At 46.3% G+C, this 21,437-nt stretch overlaps 3 protein-coding genes across 4 annotated transcripts; all 3 read left to right on the top strand.

Annotated features, from left to right (window-relative positions):
• The first annotated feature begins 1,000 nt into the window (after nucleotides 1–1,000).
• LOC130381433 (E3 ubiquitin-protein ligase TRIM47-like) lies at nucleotides 1,001–3,999 on the top strand. 2 transcript variants are annotated; one of them, XM_056589061.1, is made up of 3 exons: nucleotides 1,001–1,144; nucleotides 1,250–1,438; nucleotides 2,956–3,999. In XM_056589061.1, exons 2-3 carry the CDS (start codon nucleotides 1,252–1,254, stop codon nucleotides 3,642–3,644), a joined length of 876 nt encoding a protein of 291 aa, XP_056445036.1. In that variant the 5' UTR covers nucleotides 1,001–1,144; nucleotides 1,250–1,251; the 3' UTR covers nucleotides 3,645–3,999. The 2 variants fall into 2 exon arrangements, with proteins under 2 accessions (XP_056445036.1, XP_056445037.1); XM_056589062.1 differs by lacking the exon at nucleotides 1,001–1,144 and having other exon boundaries at nucleotides 1,151–1,438.
• Nucleotides 4,000–7,076: 3,077 nt separating this feature from the next.
• Nucleotides 7,077–9,322, top strand: LOC130381428 (E3 ubiquitin-protein ligase TRIM47-like). The gene is made up of 2 exons (XM_056589058.1): nucleotides 7,077–7,362; nucleotides 7,469–9,322. The coding sequence occupies exon 2, from the start codon at nucleotides 7,471–7,473 to the stop codon at nucleotides 8,488–8,490; it is 1,020 nt and encodes a 339-aa protein (XP_056445033.1). The 5' UTR covers nucleotides 7,077–7,362; nucleotides 7,469–7,470; the 3' UTR covers nucleotides 8,491–9,322.
• Nucleotides 9,323–10,688: 1,366 nt separating this feature from the next.
• On the top strand, nucleotides 10,689–21,377 carry LOC130381419 (actin-related protein 3). Its single transcript, XM_056589046.1, has 12 exons — nucleotides 10,689–10,914; nucleotides 11,253–11,308; nucleotides 12,403–12,527; nucleotides 12,972–13,082; nucleotides 13,366–13,461; nucleotides 14,061–14,168; nucleotides 14,274–14,417; nucleotides 17,327–17,500; nucleotides 18,089–18,181; nucleotides 18,616–18,741; nucleotides 19,642–19,725; nucleotides 20,324–21,377. Exons 1-12 carry the CDS (start codon nucleotides 10,871–10,873, stop codon nucleotides 20,417–20,419), a joined length of 1,257 nt encoding a protein of 418 aa, XP_056445021.1. The 5' UTR covers nucleotides 10,689–10,870; the 3' UTR covers nucleotides 20,420–21,377.
• The last annotated feature ends 60 nt before the right edge of the window (nucleotides 21,378–21,437 follow it).

Here is a 21,437-nt window from a genome sequence, read left to right as displayed (position 1 = left end):
TCAGTAGCAGAGCTGAGAGCAGCAGGCAGCGAAACGGTCTGGTCAGCGGGGGATTTCCTTTTGCTTTTGGAAAGCTTGCTGCGTTTGGAGTATTAGTGCACCCCCTGCTGGTAAAAGTGGGTCTCACACACACACACACACACACACACACACACACACCACACACACACACACAACACACACACACACACACACACACACACACACACACACACACACACACACACACACACACTTGCACACACATACACAAACACAGGGGCACATACACGCCACACACACACACACACACCCATCCAGACATTATAAAGGCAAAAAATAAGAATAAATTAATTGTAAAATTAGTTGTGTTCCCAGTTCCCACTGCTCAGGGGCTAAAGTTGGAGCAAACCACTGTGTGTGTGTGTGTGTGTGTGTGTGTGTGTGTGTGTGTGTGTGTGTGTGTGTGTGTGTGTGTGTGTGTGTGTGTGTGTGTGTGTGTGTGTGTGTGTGTGTGTGTGTGTGTGCGCGCAAGATCTACTTTTACCAGCAGGGGGTGCACTAGTACTTCAAACGCGGCAAGCTTTCCCAAAGCAAAAGGAAATCCCCCGCTGACCAGACCGTATCACTACCTGCTGCTCTCAGCTCTGCTGCTTGTGTGTGCACTTTGCGCATGCACATCGGGGAGAGTTCCTACATTAGCGTAGCGCCCATGAACAGCTCTCTGTCTGTTTCTGTTGAAAATCGGATCAGGGTTGGATAAAAAGTATTCAGGGAAGCCCCGGAAACCCGGATAGATCAAAACCGATGATTCCCAGTTTCATTCGAAAATCACCACAATGTCCGTCGTTTTCCACAGGGTCTCTTTTCTCTTTTTTTTTAGGAACACACAGATCAAGGCATTTGAAGTCCCTCACGCAATGGGTGAATTCAGCCGAAGTCAGTGTGAAAGTTGAAACGTCAGTGGACTGTGTCCGTGGGGGCGCAGACAGGAGTTAGGGGAGGAGCCGGGGGGAGGAGAGAGGAGAGGACGTCATGTTCACGAAACGAAACTTAAGTTTCATGAAAAGCAAAGCCACCCGACGAGGAAGCAGTCGCTCTCTTTCAGGAGAAAAATAAGTCGCATTTCGGAACAGATTGTCTTGCAGAAAGAAATAACAACAAGGTGAGTAAAAGAGCACAACTTTCAGATGAGTTGAAACCTCTCTTCCCGTGGAATGACAGGAATAATGGTATTGCTCAATATATAAACCTTGTCTTCTGTGTCTAGGAATGGCCTCGGCTAACACTTGCTGGTCTGTAGAGAACTTTTCCTGTCCCATCTGTCTGGATGTGTTCAGCAGCCCAGTTACCACACCATGTGGACACAACTTCTGCAGAACCTGTATTACAAAGTTCTGGGATGAACAAGTGAAGTTCAAATGTCCTGTTTGCAACAAGATCTTTGACAAAAGACCTGGGGCCGTATTCACAAAGCATTTTATCTTACCGCTAGGAGTGCTCCTAACTCGCGCTAAAACATTTTACGTAGGAGTTTTTTCTTAAAAGTTATTCACAAAGCCGCTGAGACCTACTCTTACTAAGGATAAATCACAAAGAGTGAACTAAGAGTGACGCGCCGTTGCTATGGATTACGTCAATTCTCGTGCACGAGTTTAGAAGCGGTCAGTTCGGTGATTGGTTGTTCAGACGAGCCCACTGAATCACCGAAAAACAAGGAAATAGCCTAGGCTAGAAATGAATTCCTATTAAGTAGTTATAGTGCAGTTAGCAGAATACACGCATGATGACAATTTTGTGCAGACTACGATAATGACGTTGTAGCCTGCACATTCAAGAGAGAGAAAGCAAACAATAAAAATACGTAAAATCTAAAAGAAAATAAATGTTACGAACTACCCAAGTGTTGACTCATTTGTGCCAAGGTGTTTACCTAAAATGTGTTTTCAAAGTGATCCCTAAATGCCTGTCAACTCGGTTCCACACGGCCAAATTCCTTGTAATGTTGATCGCCATCATCATCATTCATCATCATCATCATCATCATCATCGTCTGGCTGTGGAATGTTCCTCCGCTTGCAAAGGTTGTGTAGAATGGCACATACAGTGATTACTGTGCTTGCCCGTGAGGCGTATTTCGCCGTGGAGGACATGAAACCGACGTTTCATCTGCCCAATTCCTCTCTCCACAACATTTCGTGTATGTTTGTGTGCTCGCAAAGAGCCAATACGATGTGTTTTACGCATAGGACTAAGCGTAATCTGCGTAATCACTTACATGTTACACTTTAACTGTGCTCCCGGTTGTGGATTAAGGTAGGGTGTCTAGAGCCACGTCTTGCATGGATAGTCACTGTCACCCAGCAAGTGACACCCAACTGGTACATCTCAAAAAGCTGCCTCAGACCGCTCACCATTAAAATGCGCGAATCATGGGTAGCTGAAGATCCAGGCCACTTTGCAACAACATCCAGTAGGCTATGTTAAAAGTAAAAGTTGCATCAAAAACAACCTGCGTGTTGATGGAATGCACTTTCTTCCTATTGACGAACACGTCCTCGTCTTTTGATGGCGCAATTATTTTAATTTTTTATAAGTTATATATTTTTTTATAATTTATAATTTTTATAACATTTTATTTCGGGACTAATCGGATTATTCCTGTTAGTCGGGGATGTTATTGCATCGCGCATTAACTCCACAATAAGTTGAATACCCTAACATTTCGTCTCGCAGGCATTTTAAGATTCTTTGTGAATAGGTCTTACTGAGTTAGGAGTCCTCTTGAGGACTTTTAAGCTCTCCTAGACTTAGGTGCTACTTTTAGTCCTAAAATACTTTGTGAATTGCTCTTAGTGAAAAAGTTAGGAGTCCTAAATTTAAGAGTGACACGCCCATTATTTTTAGGAGTTACTCCTAAATTCGCCAGTTAGGACCTACTTTTAGCCCTAAGATCCTTTGTGAATACGGCCCCTGATGTACACGTCAATATCCTCTTATCAGAGCTGGCTGCTCAGTTTAGAACGTGCGTAAGAGTAAAAGACCAGCCTTGTGTTGAATCAGCAGAAGTTCCCTGTGACGTCTGTACTGGGACCCAGCTGAAGGCCGTGAAGTCCTGCCTAGTGTGTCTTATCTCTTACTGCCAAACCCACCTGGAGCCACATCAGAGAGTCGTTGGCCTGAAGAAACATCGGCTGGTCGAGCCTATGGACAGTCTGGAAGACAGGATGTGTAAGATACACACCCGACTTTTGGAACTCTTCTGTCAGACTGAACAGGTGTGTGTGTGTCAGTTCTGCACAGAAACAGACCACAAGTCCCATCCTGTTGTACCTCTAACGGAGGAATATGAAGCTAAGAGGGCCAAGCTGGGAAAAATAGAGATTGAAGTTCCACAGATGATCCAGGAGAGAAAACTAAAGATTAAGGAGATCAGAGACACAGTAGAAATTAACAAGAAAGACGCAGACAGAGAGATTGCCGATGGTGGGAAGGTCCTCACTGCTTTGATATGCTGTGTTGAAAAGTGCCGGGATGATTTCAACCAAACGGTTAAAGAGAAACTGAAATCCACAGTGAAACAAGCTGAAGACCTCATCAAAGAGCTGGAGCAGGAAATAGAAGATCAGGGGCCGTATTCACAAAGCATTTTATCTTACCGCTAGGAGTGCTCCTAACTCGCGCTAAAACATTTTACGTAGGAGTTTTTCTTAAAAGTTATTCACAAAGCCGCTGAGACCTACTCTTACTAAGGATAAATCACAAAGAGTGAACTAAGAGTGACGCGCCGTTGCTATGGATTACGTCAATTCTCGTGCACGAGTTTAGAAGCGGTCAGTTCGGTGATTGGTTGTTCAGACGAGCCCACTGAATCACCGAAAAACAAGGAAATAGCCTAGGCTAGAAATGAATTCCTATTACATAAGTAGTTATAGTGCAGTTAGCAGAATACACGCATGATGACAATTTTGTGCAGACCACGATAATGACGTTGTAGCCTGCACGTTCAAGAGAGAGAAAGCAAACAATACAAATACGTAAATCTAAAATAAAATAAATGTTACGAACTACCCAAGTGTTGACTGATTTGTGCCAAGGTGTTTACCTAAAATGTGTTTTCAAAGTGATCCCTAAATGCCTGTCCACTCGGTTCCACACGGCCAAATTCCTTGTAATGTTGATCGCCATCATCATCATCATCATCATCATCATCATCATCATCATCATCATTATCGTCTGGCTGTGGAATGTTCCTCCGCTTGCAGAGGTTGTGTAGAATGGCACATACAGTGATTACTGTGCTTGCCCTCTCTGGGGTGAGGCGTATTTCGCCGTGGGACATGAAACCGACGTTTCATCTGCCCAATTCCTCTCTCCACAACATTTCGTGTATGTTTGTGTGCTCGCAAAGAGCCAATACGATGTGTTTTACGCATAGCATAGGACTATACGTAATCTGCGTAATCACTTACATGTTACACTTGAACTGTGCCCGGTTGTGGATTGAGGTAGGGTGTCTAGAGCCACGTCTTGCATGGATAGTCACTGTCACCCAGCAAGTGACACCCAACTGGTACATCTCAAAAAGCTGCCTCAGACCGCTCACCATTAAAATGCGCGAATCATGGGTAGCTGAAGATCCAGGCCACTTTGCAACAACATCCAGTAGGCTATGTTAAAATTTGCATCAAAAACAACCTGCGTGTTGATGGAATGCACTTTCTTCCTATTGACGAACACGTCCTCGTCTTTTGATGGCGCAATTATTTTTATTTTTTATAAATTATATATATTTTTTTATAAATTTAATTTTTATAACATATTATTTCGGGACTAATCGGATTATTCCTGTTAGTCGGGGATGCTATTGCATCGCGCATTAACTCCACAATAAATTGAATACCCTAACATTTCGTCTCGCAGGCATTTTAAGATTCTTTGTGAATAGGTCTTACTGAGTTAGGAGTCCTCTTGAGGACTTTTAAGCTCTCCTAGACTTAGGTGCTACTTTTAGTCCTAAAATACTTTGTGAATTGCTCTTAGTGAAAAAAGTTAGGAGTCCTAAATTTAAGAGTGACACGCCCATTATTTTTAGGAGTTACTCCTAAATTCGCCAGTTAGGACCTACTTTTAGCCCTAAGATCCTTTGTGAATACGGCCCCTGACCAATAAATGCTCAGAGGTGAAGCAGCTCTCACACACTGAAGACCACCTCCACTTCCTCCAGGCCTTCAGATCCCTGAAGGATCCTCCACCCACCAGGGACTGGACCACGGTGGAGGTCCGTCCTCCGTCATACGTAGGGACCTTGAGGAGATCCCTGGATCAGCTGGAGGAGACACTGAACATGGACATGAAGAAGCTGCGTGATGCTGAACTGAAGAGGGTCCAGCAGTATGAAGTAGATGTGACTCTGGATCCTGATACAGCTCATCCCCGCCTCATCCTCTCTGAGGATGGGAAACAAGAACATGATGGAGGTGTAGTGAAGGAGCTCCCAGACAACCCTAAGAGATTTACACGGCATGTATGTGTCCTCATGAAGCAGAGCTTCTCCTCAGGGAGATTTTACTTTGAGGTCCAGGTTAAAGGCAAGACTGCATGGCGTTTAGGAGTGGCCAGAGTGTCCATCAACAGAATAGGGGAGATCACATTCAGCCCTAGGATAGGATACTGGACTCTTTACTTCAACAAGGATGTGTTGGCATTTAATGATCACCATGCTGTCAGTCTCCCTCTGAGAGCTGAGCTCCAGAAGGTGGGGGTGTTTGTTGATTATGATGAGGGTCTGGTCTCCTTCTATGATGTCGAAGCCAGGGTTCATATCTACTCTGCTACTGGCTGCACCTTTATTGAGCCTCTCTATCCATTCCTCGGTCCAGGTCAATATAATTATGAAGGTATAAACTCTGCCCCCCTTATCATCACACCTGTCAATCAAACAGAATAGGATTACTTGTTTGCTAATAAAATAATCAAACCACCAAAACAACTAACGTTGTTTCTTGAATGAAAGTCTCTACTATGTGAGATCTCAGAGATCTGCATTAATGTCGTTGCTGAAGCCATTGTGCATGTTTATTTGATATGTGTTTATGATGTTATGGTTCTTACGTGATATTGTTAGTTTTTGTTAATTGATGTGACCGTGTGTGGATGACGTGATCTAGAGATGTGGTGAACCCCTTTAATTAGGCTCAGGTGCATGAGGGTAAAGTCAGGGCAAACATTTTTTCAACCGCATGCACGCACATACGTAGTCCTACAGCAATCATACGAACCCTTTCTTTTGGATTGATTTCTTTACTTTTACGTGAAATAAATGGTTAACAATTCGCGGCAAGTGTGCGTTGTCTTTGACTGACCAATCTTACAGTAGCCTACTGCTTAATTTAACGAGGATAAATTCTTTAAGAATATAACCCCAGTTGTTTGAATCAACACATCTTATATGCTAGACAGGTGAAACTTTTCTAATGGTGCATTGATTGATTCAATATCTCGGATCTCAAACGTCGGGATTGCGTGACGTCTTCGTCCAGTCACGCTCATAAAAACAAATAAACCGCTAATAAAGCCAAATAAATTCCGGAAAAAATTGTTATTTTGTTTATTTTTGGAGTGTTCACGTGTAGTATATACTAAAACTAATTAAGAATGAACTAACTATGAATGGTTAAATTACTGTGCTATGTTTGTTGTATTGTTTAGGCTATAACCACTTCTGTGGGTTAATGATGTGTTCCCATCATACTTTGCTTGAGGAAGTCAGTTAGTGAGGAGTGTGTGAAGACCGTTAGTTAATGTTAAGTGCTCGGTTGAGAAAGGTCTTGGTGTACTCTTGAAACGATTCAATAAAGTCACTGAAATAATATAACGCCTCTGCTTTTGAAATTCGTTACATTACACTATTTTATTTTTCTGTTTTCTCCTGATTTCTTGATACTTTAAACATGGTAAAATGGATAACAGCTGCAGCGATGTAGAGCATGTTAAGGGGACTAATTTGTATGAAATGATAATTGTCGTTTTTTTTTTAAACGATCGGGATTGGATAAAAAGTATTAGGGGAAGCCCCGGATACCCGGATGGATCAACACCGGTTTATCATCACGGTCACAGTCCCAAAAAACCCTAAATTACCTCGTTTTGCACCGGGTCTCTTTTAACTCCAAAAAGAGGAGAACAGAACACACATCAAAGCATTTGAAGAGGCCGACGCAGTGAATGCACTGCAGCGGTGCAGCCATGCGTCGAGGGGGGCGGAGCCAGATGTCGGGAGGAGAGGAGGAGACGTCATGTTGAGGAAGTAATAGCGCTCTCTTCCAGGCGAGAAAGAAAACGCATTTTGGAACAAATAGTCTGACAGACATCAACAACACGGTGAGTAAAACAACACAACTTTGAGGACTAGCTAAAATCTCTCTCCCTGTTATTGAATTAGAAATATGTAATTGCTCAATACATAAACCTTGTCGTCTGTGTCTAGGAATGGCCTCTGCTAACACGTCCTGGTCAGAAGAGAACTTTTCATGTTCCATCTGTCTGGATGTGTTCAACAATCCAGTCACCACTGCATGTGGACACAACTTCTGCAGAACCTGTATTACAAAGTTCTGGGATGAACAAGTCAAGTACAAATGTCCTGTCTGCGTGAAGGTTTTCGACACAAAACCTGATCTACAGGTCAATCTCCTCTTATCAGACATGGCTTCTCAGTTTAGAACCTCCGTACGAGTAAAAGAGCAGCCTTGTGTTGAACCAGCTGACGTTCCATGTGACTTCTGTACTGGGACCCAGCTGAAGGCCGTGAAGTCCTGCCGAGGTGGTCTTATCTCTTACTGCCAAACCCACCTGGAGCCACATCAGAGAATAGCAGGCCTGAAGAAACATCGGCTGGTCGAGCCTATGGACCGTCTGGAAGACAGGATGTGTAAGATACACAATCAACTACTGGAGCTCTTCTGCAAGACTGATCAGGTGTGTGTGTGTCAGTCCTGCACAGAGACAGACCACAAGTCCCATCCTGTTGTACCTCTAAAGGAGGAATATGAAGTGAAGACGGCCCAGCTGGGGAAGATGGAGGCTGATGTTCCGCAGATGATCCAGGAGAGAAAACTAAGGATTAAGAAGCTAAAAGACACAGTAGAAATGAGCAAGAAAGTTGCAGACAGAGAGCTAGCTGATGGTGTGCAGGTCCACACTGCTCTGATGGGCTGTGTTGAGAAGTGCCGGGATGAATTCAACCAAACGGTTATAGAGAGACTGAAATCCACAGTGAAACGAGTTGAAGACCTCATCAAAGAGCTGGAGCAGGAAATAGAAGATCTGACCAATAGAGGCTCAGGGGTGAAGCAGCTCTCACACACTGAAGACCACCTCCACTTCCTCCAGGACCTCAGATCCCTGAAGGATCCTCCACCCACCAGGGACTGGACCCACGGTGGAGGTCCGTCCTCCGTCATACGTAGGGACCTTGAGGAGATCCCTGGATCAGCTGGAGGACACTGAACATGGAGACGGAGAAGATGCGTGATGCTGAACTGAAGAGGGTCCAGCAGTATGAAGTAGATGTGACTCTGGATCCTGATACAGCTTATCCCTGGCTCACCCTCTCTGAGGATGGGAAACAAGCAAAAATTGGAAGTGCGAAGGAACTCCCAGACAACCCTAAGAGATTTACTGAATATACATATGTTCTTACGAGGCAGAGCAGGGAGATTTTACTTTGAGGTCCAGGTTAAAGACAACAATAACTGGCGTTTAGGAGTGGCCAGAGAGTCCATCAACAGAAAAGGCAAGATCACAGTAAACCCTGTGAAGTCTTACTGGATTCTTTACTACAACTATAAAGGGTTGTTTGCTAGCCCTGCTGTCCGTCTCCCTCTGAGAGCTAAGCTCCAGAAGGTGGGGGTGTTTGTTGATTATGATGAGGGTCTGGTCTCCTTCTATGATGTTAAAGCCAGGGTTCATATCTACTCTGCTACTGGCTGCAGCTTTACTGAGCCTCTCTATCCATTCCTCGGTGGCCACTCTGCCTCCCTGATCATCTCACCTGTCAATCAAACAGACTAGGACCTTTTGTTTGATAATCAAATAATCAGACGACTCAAACAACTAAGGTTGTTTCCTGAATTAGAATCTGTACCATGTGAGATCTGAGAGAACTGCATTGATGTTGTACTGTTGTCATTTAACGAGGATAAGTTCTTTAAGAATCTAACCCCAGTTGTTGAATGTAACCAATTATAAAGGGTTAGATTACACTCTATCGTCTGTTTTCCTCTGATTTTTTTTATATGTTTAAGGCTATTGTTAACAGTTGCAGTTATGTGTAACATTTTAATGGAATTAATTGTATAAATATTTTTTATACAATTAAAAAAAAACAATAGAAAATACTTTTCTATTGGTTTTAACTTCTGAATAGTGAATGATCAAACAATACAATGTCAGATTTTACTAAAAAGAAAAGCAGATTTTTTTTTTATGTTTAGTCCTGCATCGTCATTGTAATTGGTCATTTCAGTGGAATAGATACGTGTGTGTGTGTGTGTGTGTGTGTGTGTGTGTGTGTGTGTGTGTGTGTGTGTGTGTGTGTGTGTGTGTGTGTGGTGTGTGTGTGTGTGTGTGTGTGTGTGTGTGTGTGTGTGTGTGTGTGTGTTCATCTCCCAACTGCAATCTAACCAGTAGCATCTTACAGAGCAAGCCCCCTAAGTTAACCCCTACCTGTTCAATTACCGCATATATCCTTAAACACTGTCTAACACCTCCCTGCTCCTTGTATGCAATTTGCATACATTTATGTCAAACACAAGGAGGGTTTTACATATGAGAGCGGGCCGTCTGTCCACTGCCGCAACAAATCATGACAAAGCCACATATAAATCTCTTAAAAATCATCAGAGAGAGAGACAGACAGACAGACAGACAGACATGTTGCACCAGAATAAGGCGAAGTTTAAATTTGTATTTATTTCTGCCTTAATATTAGGACTTCATTATCAATAATATCATGCATTTAAATTTCGCTGTAATTATTAAGAAAGCCCTTAATTCATTTGAGAAAGAGAGTTTGCTTGGAGTTTTCTGGATGTGTGTTTATCAATAGACATTTTCAACATGTGAATGAGGCTACATTTCAGTTTTGTCAGTGGCTCAATGGGATAATGCCTTGTACTGGTAGTAGTACTTAGTTTGAGAGTTTGAATCCCGATTAGACAATTATGGCCATTGCTCTGCAGCCCAGTCACTAGTATGGTATTAAGGGGAACATCAACATCTTTCCTTCATAATTATTTGTCATATTTATACATCTTCCTGTTCATGCCTTTTCATTTTGCTCGGACCCCGTTAATAACCGCTTGCGGTTATATTTATATTTATATCCATAAAAGTAGAATATCTTAAAAAGTATAAAATATTTAAAAGATCTGAAAAGAAGCACGCGATTCCAAACTATTCAGAATATTTTACAATTTGAATGGAGTCTAGGTGAAAAATTTAGGGAGGAGATAGGTCCCAAAGTTTGTAGAGAATAATAAAGAAAGAAAGAATAAAACTTATGACGAACAATATTTGAGCGCTGCATACAGCACTCACCTGATAATGCATGCATACCGGTACCGGATTAGCTGGAGTCAGTGTTGCCAGATTGGGCGGGAAATCGGGCCAAATCTGGCAACACTGCTCGGCGGCGCTGTTTGCTCTCTGACACACGTCCCGCCACGTGACGAAACCCGGAAGCAGTCCTCCACCCAGCTCCCGAATCGCCCGAGTTTTGCCCTTATTGTTTGATATTGTGCACTTCAGGCCGAGTTCAGGTTCAGCATTTCTGCTGATACCGGACAACCGGTAAATCTGTGTGTAGTGAGATCAGCGAAAGTTAACCATGGCTGGTCGATTACCGGCGTGTGTTGTGGACTGTGGAACGGGGTGAGTGGCTGTGTATTTCTGTGTATAAAATCCATGTATGCTTGTGTGTGTGTGTGTGTGTGTGGGTGAGTTAGAGAGAGTTTGTGTGTGTGTGTGAGAGAGAGAGTGTGTGTGTGTATTCGTGTCATATAGTTATACAAGCAAATGCGTAAACTAGATGATTGCGTGTTTTGCTTGGTCAACATTTTTCTAAGTGCAATCTGCCGCTTCCTGTAGGCGTTGGTTTCCGTCCAGCTGCTGGGAGTTCACACCTACTTGATCCACTGGATCCAGAGACTTCATCCTAGACCGGTTGCACGACGTTTAAACCATCCCTTGTTTGCCTGATCCTCCTGCAGATACACAAAGATCGGCTATGCAGGAAACACGGAACCCCAGTTCATCATACCGTCATGTGAGTACAGATGAAACTGGTTGGATGATACGAGCTCCTTCAGCCTGTTGGCAAGTGAAAGAAAAGCGATATTATAATTGGCATCTGTTAATAATTGGCAGCAGACACTGTAGTTGTATCCAAAGTGACCAACCGGTGAGGCTGAGAAGTATCGAAAGCCTACAAGTTTGGGTCGCTGCTCACAAGTTATGAAAGCAACTGGCTTGAGTAAAGAATACCTGACAGGAATTGGAAATCCAAGCGTAGTCACTTTTACGAGCCATTATAACTTTTTAGTAGCTGTTGATGGTACATTTACATTCAGGGCATTTAGCAGACGCTTTTATCCAAAGCGACTTACAATAAGTACATTTATGAAACAATATATCGCTGTCGGTACAGAAAGGATGTTCATAGAGCGGTAACGTAACATTGCAGTACAGCTTTCTACATTCAACCACATGTCTCAAGTTTCACAACAAGTGCACGGCAGCGAGAACGCAGAAATCCAAAGATATGCGTAGGTCAGCTCACACCCTGAAGAGATGGGCCATGGACAAGAGGCCTCAGCCACTCTAGCTCACTCTTAATAATTAGTATCCATAGTACAACAGAGGGAATCGCTAACTATTGGACATCTGGACAGCTGTTTTAACTCAAACATGTGCTATTCGTTATCCGTGTTGCATCTTTTGTTTTTATCTGTCTTGTAACCTCAAGCATTGCTGTCTTGGCCCGGTCCCTCAGACAGTGGTTAGACTATAATCTACTACTATACTATAATAAAAAAATAACACTACCTACTATAATCATTACAATTAGGGTATTTAGCAGACGCTTTTTCCAAAAAGACTTACATCGGTTAATACACACATTGACCCGCCGACGGCAGAGTCAACCATGCAAGGCGACAGCCAGCTCGTCAGGAGCGGTTAGGGTTACGTGTCTTGCTCAGGGACACTCAGCTAGGAGGAGCTGGGGATGGAACTAGCAACCTTTCGGTTACAAGACAACTGCTCTACCTCCTGAGCTGAGGCAACCCCATCGTACCATAATCATGGTACAATAAGTAGATAGATGTTGCCACGGTTAGTCACACTCGGCCCGCCCTTTAGGTATCGCCATCAAAGAGTCTGCTAAAGTGGGGGACCAGGCCCAGCGGAGGATGATGAAGGGGGTGGACGACCTGGACTTCTTCATCGGCGACGAGGCCATCGAGAAACCATCGTACTCCACGAAGGTAAGGGAAGGAGCTCTTCTCAGGAGGGAGAGGGAGGGAGAGGGGGGAGGGAGAGAGGGAGAGGGAGAGGGAGAGAGAGGGAGAGGGAGAGGGAGAGAGAGAGAGAGAGAGAGAGAGAGAGAGAGAGAGAGAGAGAGAGAGAGAGAGAGAGAGAGAGAGAGAGAGAGAGAGAGAGAGAGAGAGAGAGAGAGAGAGAGAGAGAGAGAGGTAGAGAGTGGTAGAGAGTGGTAGAGAGTGGTAGAGAGTGGTAGAGAGAGAGAGGGAGGGAGGGAGGGAGGGAGGGAGGGAGGGAGGGAGGGGGAGAGAGAGAGAGGGGGAGAGAGAGAGAGAGAGAGAGAGAGAGAGAGAGACTCTTTAATTAGTGATCCTGACTGGAAGACAGAGAGCGACTAACAGACTGACATGTGACGATGAGTCTGAATGTTTGACTCGTGTTTCCCCCAGTGGCCAATCCGCCACGGCATCGTGGAGGACTGGGACCTGATGGAGCGCTACATGGAGCAGGTCATCTTCAAGTATCTGCGGGCGGAGCCTGAAGACCACTACTTCCTCCTGGTAAACCGAAGACCATATTAGGACTTATCCTCTCTCCAGCTCCGTCTCTTGATTTTAAGGCCTGATTGATATTGAAAACCTACGTATACAATGCCACTGTGCAGAGAGTTGAATAACAAAAAATATATACAATGTGAGATACAGAAATGTTAACATTACAACAATCTGAAGGAATATTTTCAAATAAACGTGAAAACAGAAGACTATAGTAATAGATAATATGGTTATGGTCTGGATAGAGGTGAGTTAATCAAACTTCTCTCGCTCTCTCTCGCTCTCTCAGACAGAGCCTCCTCTGAACACCCCAGAGAACAGGGAGTACACGGCAGAGATCATGTTCGAGTCCTTCAACGTGCCGGGACTCTACATCGCTGTGCAGGTCAGGCTCCCAACCTCCCTGGAAAGGGAAACATGGAGAGTGGTTATGAAGCAGTGGCAACACCCGCTGATCTCTTGGTTGAAACGCTTTCTATGTTGTTCATCCTCAACCTCAATCCTCAAGGCTAATTTCTTGGTGTAACCTATTATGTTGTTCTGGCGCCGGGTAATTCCTGGTTGTAACGCGTTGTTGAGGCTGTTCTGGCGCGGGCTAACTCCTGGTTGTAACGCGTTGTTGAGGCTGTTCTGGCGCTGGCTAACTCCTGGTTGTAACGCGTTGTTTAGGCTGTTCTGGCGCTGGCTGACTCCTGGTTGTAACGCATTGTTGAGGCTGTTCTGGCGCTGGCTGACTCCTGGTTGTAACGCGCTGTTGAGGCTGTTCTGGCGCGGGCTAACTCCTGGTTGTAACGCATTGTTGAGGCTGTTCTGGCGCTGGCTGACTCCTGGTTGTAACGCGCTGTTGAGGCTGTTCTGGCGCTGGCTAACTCCTGGTTGTAACGCGTTGTTGAGGCTGTTCTGGCGCTGGCTAACTCCTGGTTGTAACGCGTTGTTGAGGCTGTTCTGGCGCGGGTTAACTCCTGGTTGTAACGCGTTGTTTAGGCTGTTCTGGCGCTGGCTGCTTCCTGGACGTCCAGGCAGGTCGGGGAGAGGACGCTCACCGGGACCGTGATTGACAGTGGCGATGGAGTCACCCACGTCATCCCTGTGGTAAGACACATTAGCCTAGCCTAGCCTAGCCTAGCCTAGCACTTGATATTATTTGCGCTCAACACTGCTGGAAGCGACCCCTGACCCCGCCCCCTGCTCCCATAGGCCGAGGGCTACGTGATTGGCAGCTGTATAAAGCACATCCCCATCGCTGGCCGCGACATCACCTACTTCACCCAGCAGCTCCTGAGGGACCGGGAGGTGGGGATCCCCCCGGAGCAGTCCCTGGAGACCGCCAAGGCAGTGAAGGTCCGCTGCTCCTCCTCTTCCTCCTCCCCAACCTCCTCCTCCTCCTCCCCAACCTCCTCCTCTTCCTCCTCCCCAACCTCCTCCTCTTCCTCCTCCCCAACCTCCCTGCTCTTCCTCCTCCCCAGCCTCCTCTTCCTCCTCCCCACCTCCTCCTCTTCCTCCTCCCCAACCTCCTCCTCTTCCTCCTCCCAACCTCCTCCTCCCAACCTCCTCCTCTTCCTCCTCCCCAACCTCCTCCTCTTCCTCCTCCCCAACCTCCTCCTCTTCCTCCTCCCCAACCTCCTCTTCCTCCTCCCCAACCTCCTCCTCTTCCTCCTCCCCAACCTCCTCCTCCTCCCCAACCTCCTCCTCTTCCTCCTCCCCAACCTCCTCCTCCTCCCCAACCTCCTCCTCTTCCTCCTCGCCAACCTCCTCCTCTTCCTCATCCCCAACCTCCTCCTCCCCAACCTCCTCCTCTTCCTCCTCCCCAACCTCCTCCTCCCCAACCTCCTCCTCCCCAACCTCCTCCTCTTCCTCCTCCCCAACCTCCTCCTCCCCAACCTCCTCCTCTTCCTCCTCCCCAACCTCCTCCTCTTCCTCCTCCCCAACCTCCTCCTCTTCCTCCTCCCCAACCTCCTCCTCCCCAACCTCCTCCTCTTCCTCCTCCCCAACCTCCTCCTCTTCCTCCTCCCCAACCTCCTCCTCTTCCTCCTCCCCAACCTCCTCCTCTTCCTCCTCCCCAACCTCCTCCTCTTCCTCCTCCCCAACCTCCTCCTCCTCCCCAACCTCCTCCTCTTCCTCCTCCCCAACCTCCTCCTCCTCCCCAACCTCCTCCTCTTCCTCCTCGCCAACCTCCTCCTCTTCCTCATCCCCAACCTCCTCCTCCCCAACCTCCTCCTCCCCAACCTCCTCCTCTTCCTCCTCCCCAACCTCCTCCTCCCCAACCTCCTCCTCCCCAACCTCCTCCTCTTCCTCCTCCCCAACCTCCTCCTCTTCCTCCTCCCCAACCTCCTCCTCTTCCTCCTCCCCAACCTCCTCCTCTTCCTCCTCCCCAACCTCCTCTTCCTCCTCCTCCTCCTCCTCCTCTTCCTCCTCCCCAACCTCCTCTTCCTCCTCCCCAACCTCCATCTCTTCCTCCTCCCCAACCTCCTCCTCCTCCCCAACCTCCTCCTCTTCCTCCTCGCCAACCTCCTCCTCTTCCTCATCCCCAACCTCCTCCTCCTCCTCCTCCTCCTCCCCAACCTCCTCCTCCTCCCCAACCTCCTCCTCTTCCTCCTCGCCAACCTCCTCCTCTTCCTCATCCCCAACCTCCTCCTCTTCCTCCTCCCCCTCCTCCTCCTCCTCCTCCTCTTCCTCCTCCCCAACCTCCTCTTCCTCCTCCCCAACCTCCTCCTCTTCCTCCTCCCCAACCTCCTCCTCCTCCTCCTCCTCCTCTTCCTCCTCCCCAACCTCCTCTTCCTCCTCCCCAACCTCCTCTTCCTCCTCCCCAACCTCCTCTTCCTCCTCTTCCTCCTCCCCAACCTCCTCCTCCTCCTCCTCCTCCTCCTCTTCCTCCTCCCCAACCTCCTCCTCTTCCTCCTCCCAAACCTCCTCTTCAGGCTCCACATCTTCTTCCCCACCATCCTCTTCCTCCTCTTTCACAACATCCTCTTTATGATCTCCATCCTCTTCGTCCACATCCTCTTCCCCAACATCTTCTTCATGCTCCACATCTTCTTCCCCAGCATCCTCTTCCTCCTCTTTCACAACATCCTCTTTATGATCTCCATCCTCTTCATCCTCTTCGTCCACATACTCTTTATGCTCTTCATGCCCTTCATCCTCTTCATCCTTTTCATGCTCTTCGTCCTCATCTTCTTCCCCAACATCATCTTCGTCTTCTTCATGCTCTTCATGCTCTTCCTCATCTTCCTCTACCGCAACATCCTCTTCTTCCTCTTCATGGTCTATATACCCTTCGTCCTCTTCATGCTCTTCATCCTCATCTTCTTGCCCAACATGTTCATCATGCTCTTCGTCCTCTTCTTCCTCTTCATGGTCTATATACCCTTCGTCCTCTTCATGCTCTTCATCCTCTTCATCCTCATCTTCTTGCCCAACATGTTCATCATGCTCTTCGTCCTCTTCATCCCCTTCATGGTCTTTATACTCTTCGTCCTCTTCATGCTCTTTATCCTCTTCATCTTCACCCTCTTAAGGCAATCCAATATGCTCTTCGTCCTCCCCCCTTCATCGTCATCTTCCTCGTCCTTTCCCTCGTCTTCATACTCCTCTTCGTTTCCCCCTCCTCAAATCCTAAATGTAACTTTCTAACTTTGAAAATAACTTAAAATCATGCGAGCTTTAGAAAATACGAGCCGTCTAAGCTAATGGTGCTTTCCATTTGTATGGTACGCCGGTATGTGCAAGTTGTAAGTTGTAAATCTCCCAGCTTTTTGCGGCATTTGCGAAGGCACGTCCCCTTTTGGTGGTAGAAGCTTCCCTGTTTCTCATATGCTAGTCATTGTTATTGTTAGCTACATTAGCCTCTTTAGCAAACCAGCTCACACCACAACTTTACATTGTTTTGCACGCACCACAAGGCCGTGCAATGCATAAACTGATGACCGGCATAAAGTAGCAATATAATCTAAGAGTGTCTAAGAGCATTTAAAATTGACATCAAAATTACCAACGTGATGCAAAGAAAATAAATCTCTTAACGGGCGCAGCCATTTTTGTTGACGAGTAGTACGGGTCGGCCTCACTGAACTTTCAGAATAGCGTGTGGGACCGAACAAAAGGGGGCGTGCCTCAGTGAAATGCCGCAAGAAAGCTGGGAGATTTGCACTTTACGACTCGAACATACCGGGCGTACCATCCAAATGGATTACAGCATAACTCCAGGAGACGTGGCGCTGATCATCTCCTCTCTCCCGCCGCGTCCTCAGGAGCGCTACAGCTACGTGTGTCCCGACGTGGTGAAGGAGTTCAACAAGTACGACACGGACGGCTCCAAGTGGATCAAGCAGTACACGGGCATCAACGCCATCACCAAGAAGGAGTTCACCATCGACGTGGGCTACGAGCGCTTCCTGGGGCCCGAGATCTTCTTCCACCCCGAAGTACGCAAGTTCGCCGACTTCCGACGGAAAGAACCCCGGATAAACGTTTGAAATTGATCGGATTTGAGTTGGTCGAGCTTCAGGGGTTATTATTCCGAATTGTAGTCCGATATGGGGGCTGTTTGATCCATGATGTGAGGTAAAATCGCATGCATGGGTGCAAAAGCAGGTAGCGGTGCATTTGGGGGGTGCATGGGAAAATGTGTGGAGTCCGTCCACACATGGACGGACTCCTATGTGCGCACTGCGGAGATCTAAGCCCCATGCAGCGCTTCGATTCGGTCGCAAACCTGCCATTTTGTCTGTCCGACCAGGGCAGTTTCCAATTTTGTTTTAAAGTATATCTCGGCACATAATCTCTATTATAGTGCTGGTTTTTATTTTAGTTTATTCTACATGGACAATTAAACAGTACCAGTCTATTGAAGCCGTGGTTGGATGCCACTGGCTACGTTGGTGAAACAAATGCTAATTTGAGCAGAATAAAGCCAAGGGAATTCCGCTGTTTTGAAGCACAAGTCCTAAAGCTAGCCTAATCGAATAACCTGAAAATGTAGACATGAAGCTAACGACTCCTCCCCTTCACAGTTTGCGAACCCCGACTTCACCCAGCCTATCTCGGAGGTGGTGGACGAGGTCATCCAGAACTGTCCCATTGACGTCCGTCGCCCGCTCTACAAGGTGAGCTGGGAAAACCCAAACTTTATTTTCCGATCTTTTATTGAGGTGCCATGTCAATGAATTTAACCGTAAACGTAAACAACGTTTTAGGATTAACATATCATAACAAAGTCATGTGTCCACTACCGTCTCTATTATCTTCTTAGCAAAATGTTAAAAAGTAATATTGTAATGTAAATTGCAACACTAACGTATATATTAATATTAATCTCAAAGTCTGCTCATTTAATTGATTTATAGGATTGTACAGGTGTGGTCTGTACAACCCCCCCCCCCCCCATGCAAAAAATAACCCAGAAAAAACATCTCAAGTCAAGAGATTGCAGGGTATTTCGCCCCCATTTACCGACGCTAAAGGCGCACCTTGACTACATCATTAGCAGTAAAGGTTGTCCGCCCCTCTTCCCCGTCCTCCTCCCGTCTTCCCCGTGCAGAACGTGGTTCTGTCCGGGGGGTCCACCATGTTCCGGGACTTTGGCCGACGTCTCCAGCGGGACCTGAAGAGATCCGTGGACCAGCGCCTTAAGATCAGCGAGGAGCTGAGCGGGGGAAAGATTAAGGTGACGCACGGACGCAGGGGAGCAGAAGCTTCAGACTAGCTTCAGCCTAGCTTCAGACTAGCTTCAGACTAGCTCCAGACTAGCTCCAGACTAGCTTCACACTAGCTCCAGACTAGCTTCAGACTGGCTTCAGACTAGCTTCCGACTAGCTTCCGACTAGCTCCAGACTGGCTACCGACTAGCTTCAGACTAGCTTCAGACTAGCTTCAGACTAGCTTCCGACTAGCTACCGACTAGCTTCAGACTAGCTTCAGACTAGCTTCCGACTAGCTACCGACTAGCTTCAGACTAGCTCCAGACTGGCTCCAGACTGGCTTCAGACTAGCTTCAGACTAGCTCCAGACTAGCTCCAGACTAGCTCCAGACTAGCTTCAGACTAGCTTCAGACTAGCTCCAGACTAGCTTCAGACTAGCTTCAGACGGGTCTGAGCTAGCTGCTCAGAGCGGCTTCTCTTCTCTTAGCTAACCATATATTGGGACAGTGGCCGAGATAGCGCTTGAGGGAAATCCAGGGACATATTTTTTTCAATCCTAACTTCTCTAATGCAATGGTTAGTGCTAAGATAGTACTAGGGGAATGCTTTTATGGCACCCTGTCTCTTGCTAATCAGTAGTAGGGTAGAACAAGGCAAGGCTAATGCTTATATAAAATTGCTAGGGTAGAAAGAGGCTAGGCTACTGCTAATCAATGCTAAGCTAGCATTAGGTTAATGTTAATAAGGCACCCCATCGCTCGCTAATCAGCACTAGGGTAGAACAAGGCTTATGCTAACATCAATTGCTAGGCTACAAAGAGGCTAGGCTAATGCCAAGTTAATGCAAGGCCAGCGCTAATCAGGGCTGGCTGGAACGGAGAATATTACAGAATGCATGGAAGTGAACAAGCTTGTTGTTTTGCAGCCCAAGCCCATCGACGTGCAGGTGGTCACTCATCACATGCAGAGATACGCCGTGTGGTTCGGTGGCTCCATGCTCGCTTCTACCGTGAGTATCACCACTAGCGTCACACAACTAACGTTTCACAACTCTCTCCTTTTACGTTTTACGATCGATTGAATGAAAATTGCCGAACGCACACCGCGAAGCGTTAGTATTCAGTTCAAGTTAAACTTTAATCCTGCCCGTTTTTTTTTTTGGACATGCCGCGTCGAGCGATGACAGCAGTTAGTCGTTACGTTATCGTAGGGCTGCTCGGTTATGAAAAATAATCGTCATCGCGATTATTTAGGTCCATATTGAAATCCCGATTATTTTTTAAAACATCATGCATTTATTCCGCATTTCTCTCCAACAAAACACTTTGTAACTGTAATCTTCTTCTTAACTTTTTTTATATAATGTTCTTATCGAAAATTAGGTACAAATTTGTATCTAGCTGTTCCAATTTCTATAAAAAAATAAAGAATAATAAAATAAAACCGTTGACCCAAACATCAAAATCACGATAAAAATGTGATTAATTGCTCAACCCTACGTTATCGCGTCCGACACAATGTCTAAGGGGTAACGTTTCCTTGCGTTACAAACTTCATGGAATCCTGCCAGGTGGTGTAATCCATTATTCTTTTTCTCTCTCGGGCAGCCTGAGTTTTACCAAGTGTGCCACACCAAGAAGGACTACGAGGAGATCGGGCCCAGCATTTGCCGCCACAACCCCGTGTTCGGAGTGATGTCATAGGCCGCCCGAGGACCAGGAAGTGGGAGGAGCACGGTTGTTAAGCCGGACATTCCGGAACCCCCCCCCCCCCCCCCCGAAAATTTCCGACCGGAGTAACGGCAGACCAATAAAACTCAATCGTTTAAAACTAAAAAAATTAAAATGTTAAAAAAATTATAATCATAAATGGACGACAAGCCCGGGGCTTGTCGTCGTGTGCCTGAACTAATAGAGTAGTAGACGATTCAAGTAATAAATAATTTCTATGTGCCTGATTATCGAACTTTAATATACTGACAGGGTTTGAATATGAACTTAATAGAAGCGTATATCTCAAGCGGTATATGCTTCTATATATAATATAAAACAAGATATTACAACACTTTTTTTTTGACTTTTTTATTCTTTTTCAATTCCCTGTTGAATCAATAGCGAGGGGGGGTGTGGCTTGATGTTTTCTTTGTTTTGGTGGGATTCAAAGATTTCCTTGTGTAACTTCAGGGCGATCTATCGTGGGTCCGGTCTACCGTTTTCAGAACTGGCTGCCGGTGGTCCACGTCTGCTTTATAAATGTTGATTTCGGTCTTGTTTCATCCTATGGCTCACGTCGCGTTAGGCGGAACATGGATCCAATGGGGGTCGCTCAGAGCGATTAGGGAAGCAACTGTGTTTTTTTTTCGTCTACTCTGACAATTGACACATCTTCATGTACACACACACACACGCACACAGAAACACCACCACTTCATCCTCCTCTATCCACCACCTCCACCCCCCCCTCGCAGACGCACACACAGACACACACACACTCTTGAACGACTGTTTGTAGGACCGTCACTGTTGCCTGACTGGGCTGCACTGCCGACCACGTACTGTATCAAACTTGGTTCTCAATGCTGGCATTCCAATCAAATAAAATCACCAATCTTTCTACCAGTATGTCGCGTATCACTCCTATCTGTCTGCATCCCCTGTATAGCTCAGTAGGTAGAGCAAGGCACTAATACCTCACGGTTGGGGGTTATATTTCTAACAATTA

Source organism: Gadus chalcogrammus, chromosome 4 (assembly GCF_026213295.1).
Source record: "Gadus chalcogrammus isolate NIFS_2021 chromosome 4, NIFS_Gcha_1.0, whole genome shotgun sequence".
Taxonomy (NCBI): Eukaryota; Metazoa; Chordata; class Actinopteri; order Gadiformes; family Gadidae; genus Gadus; species Gadus chalcogrammus.
This window is presented reverse-complemented; position numbering and strand designations above follow the sequence as displayed.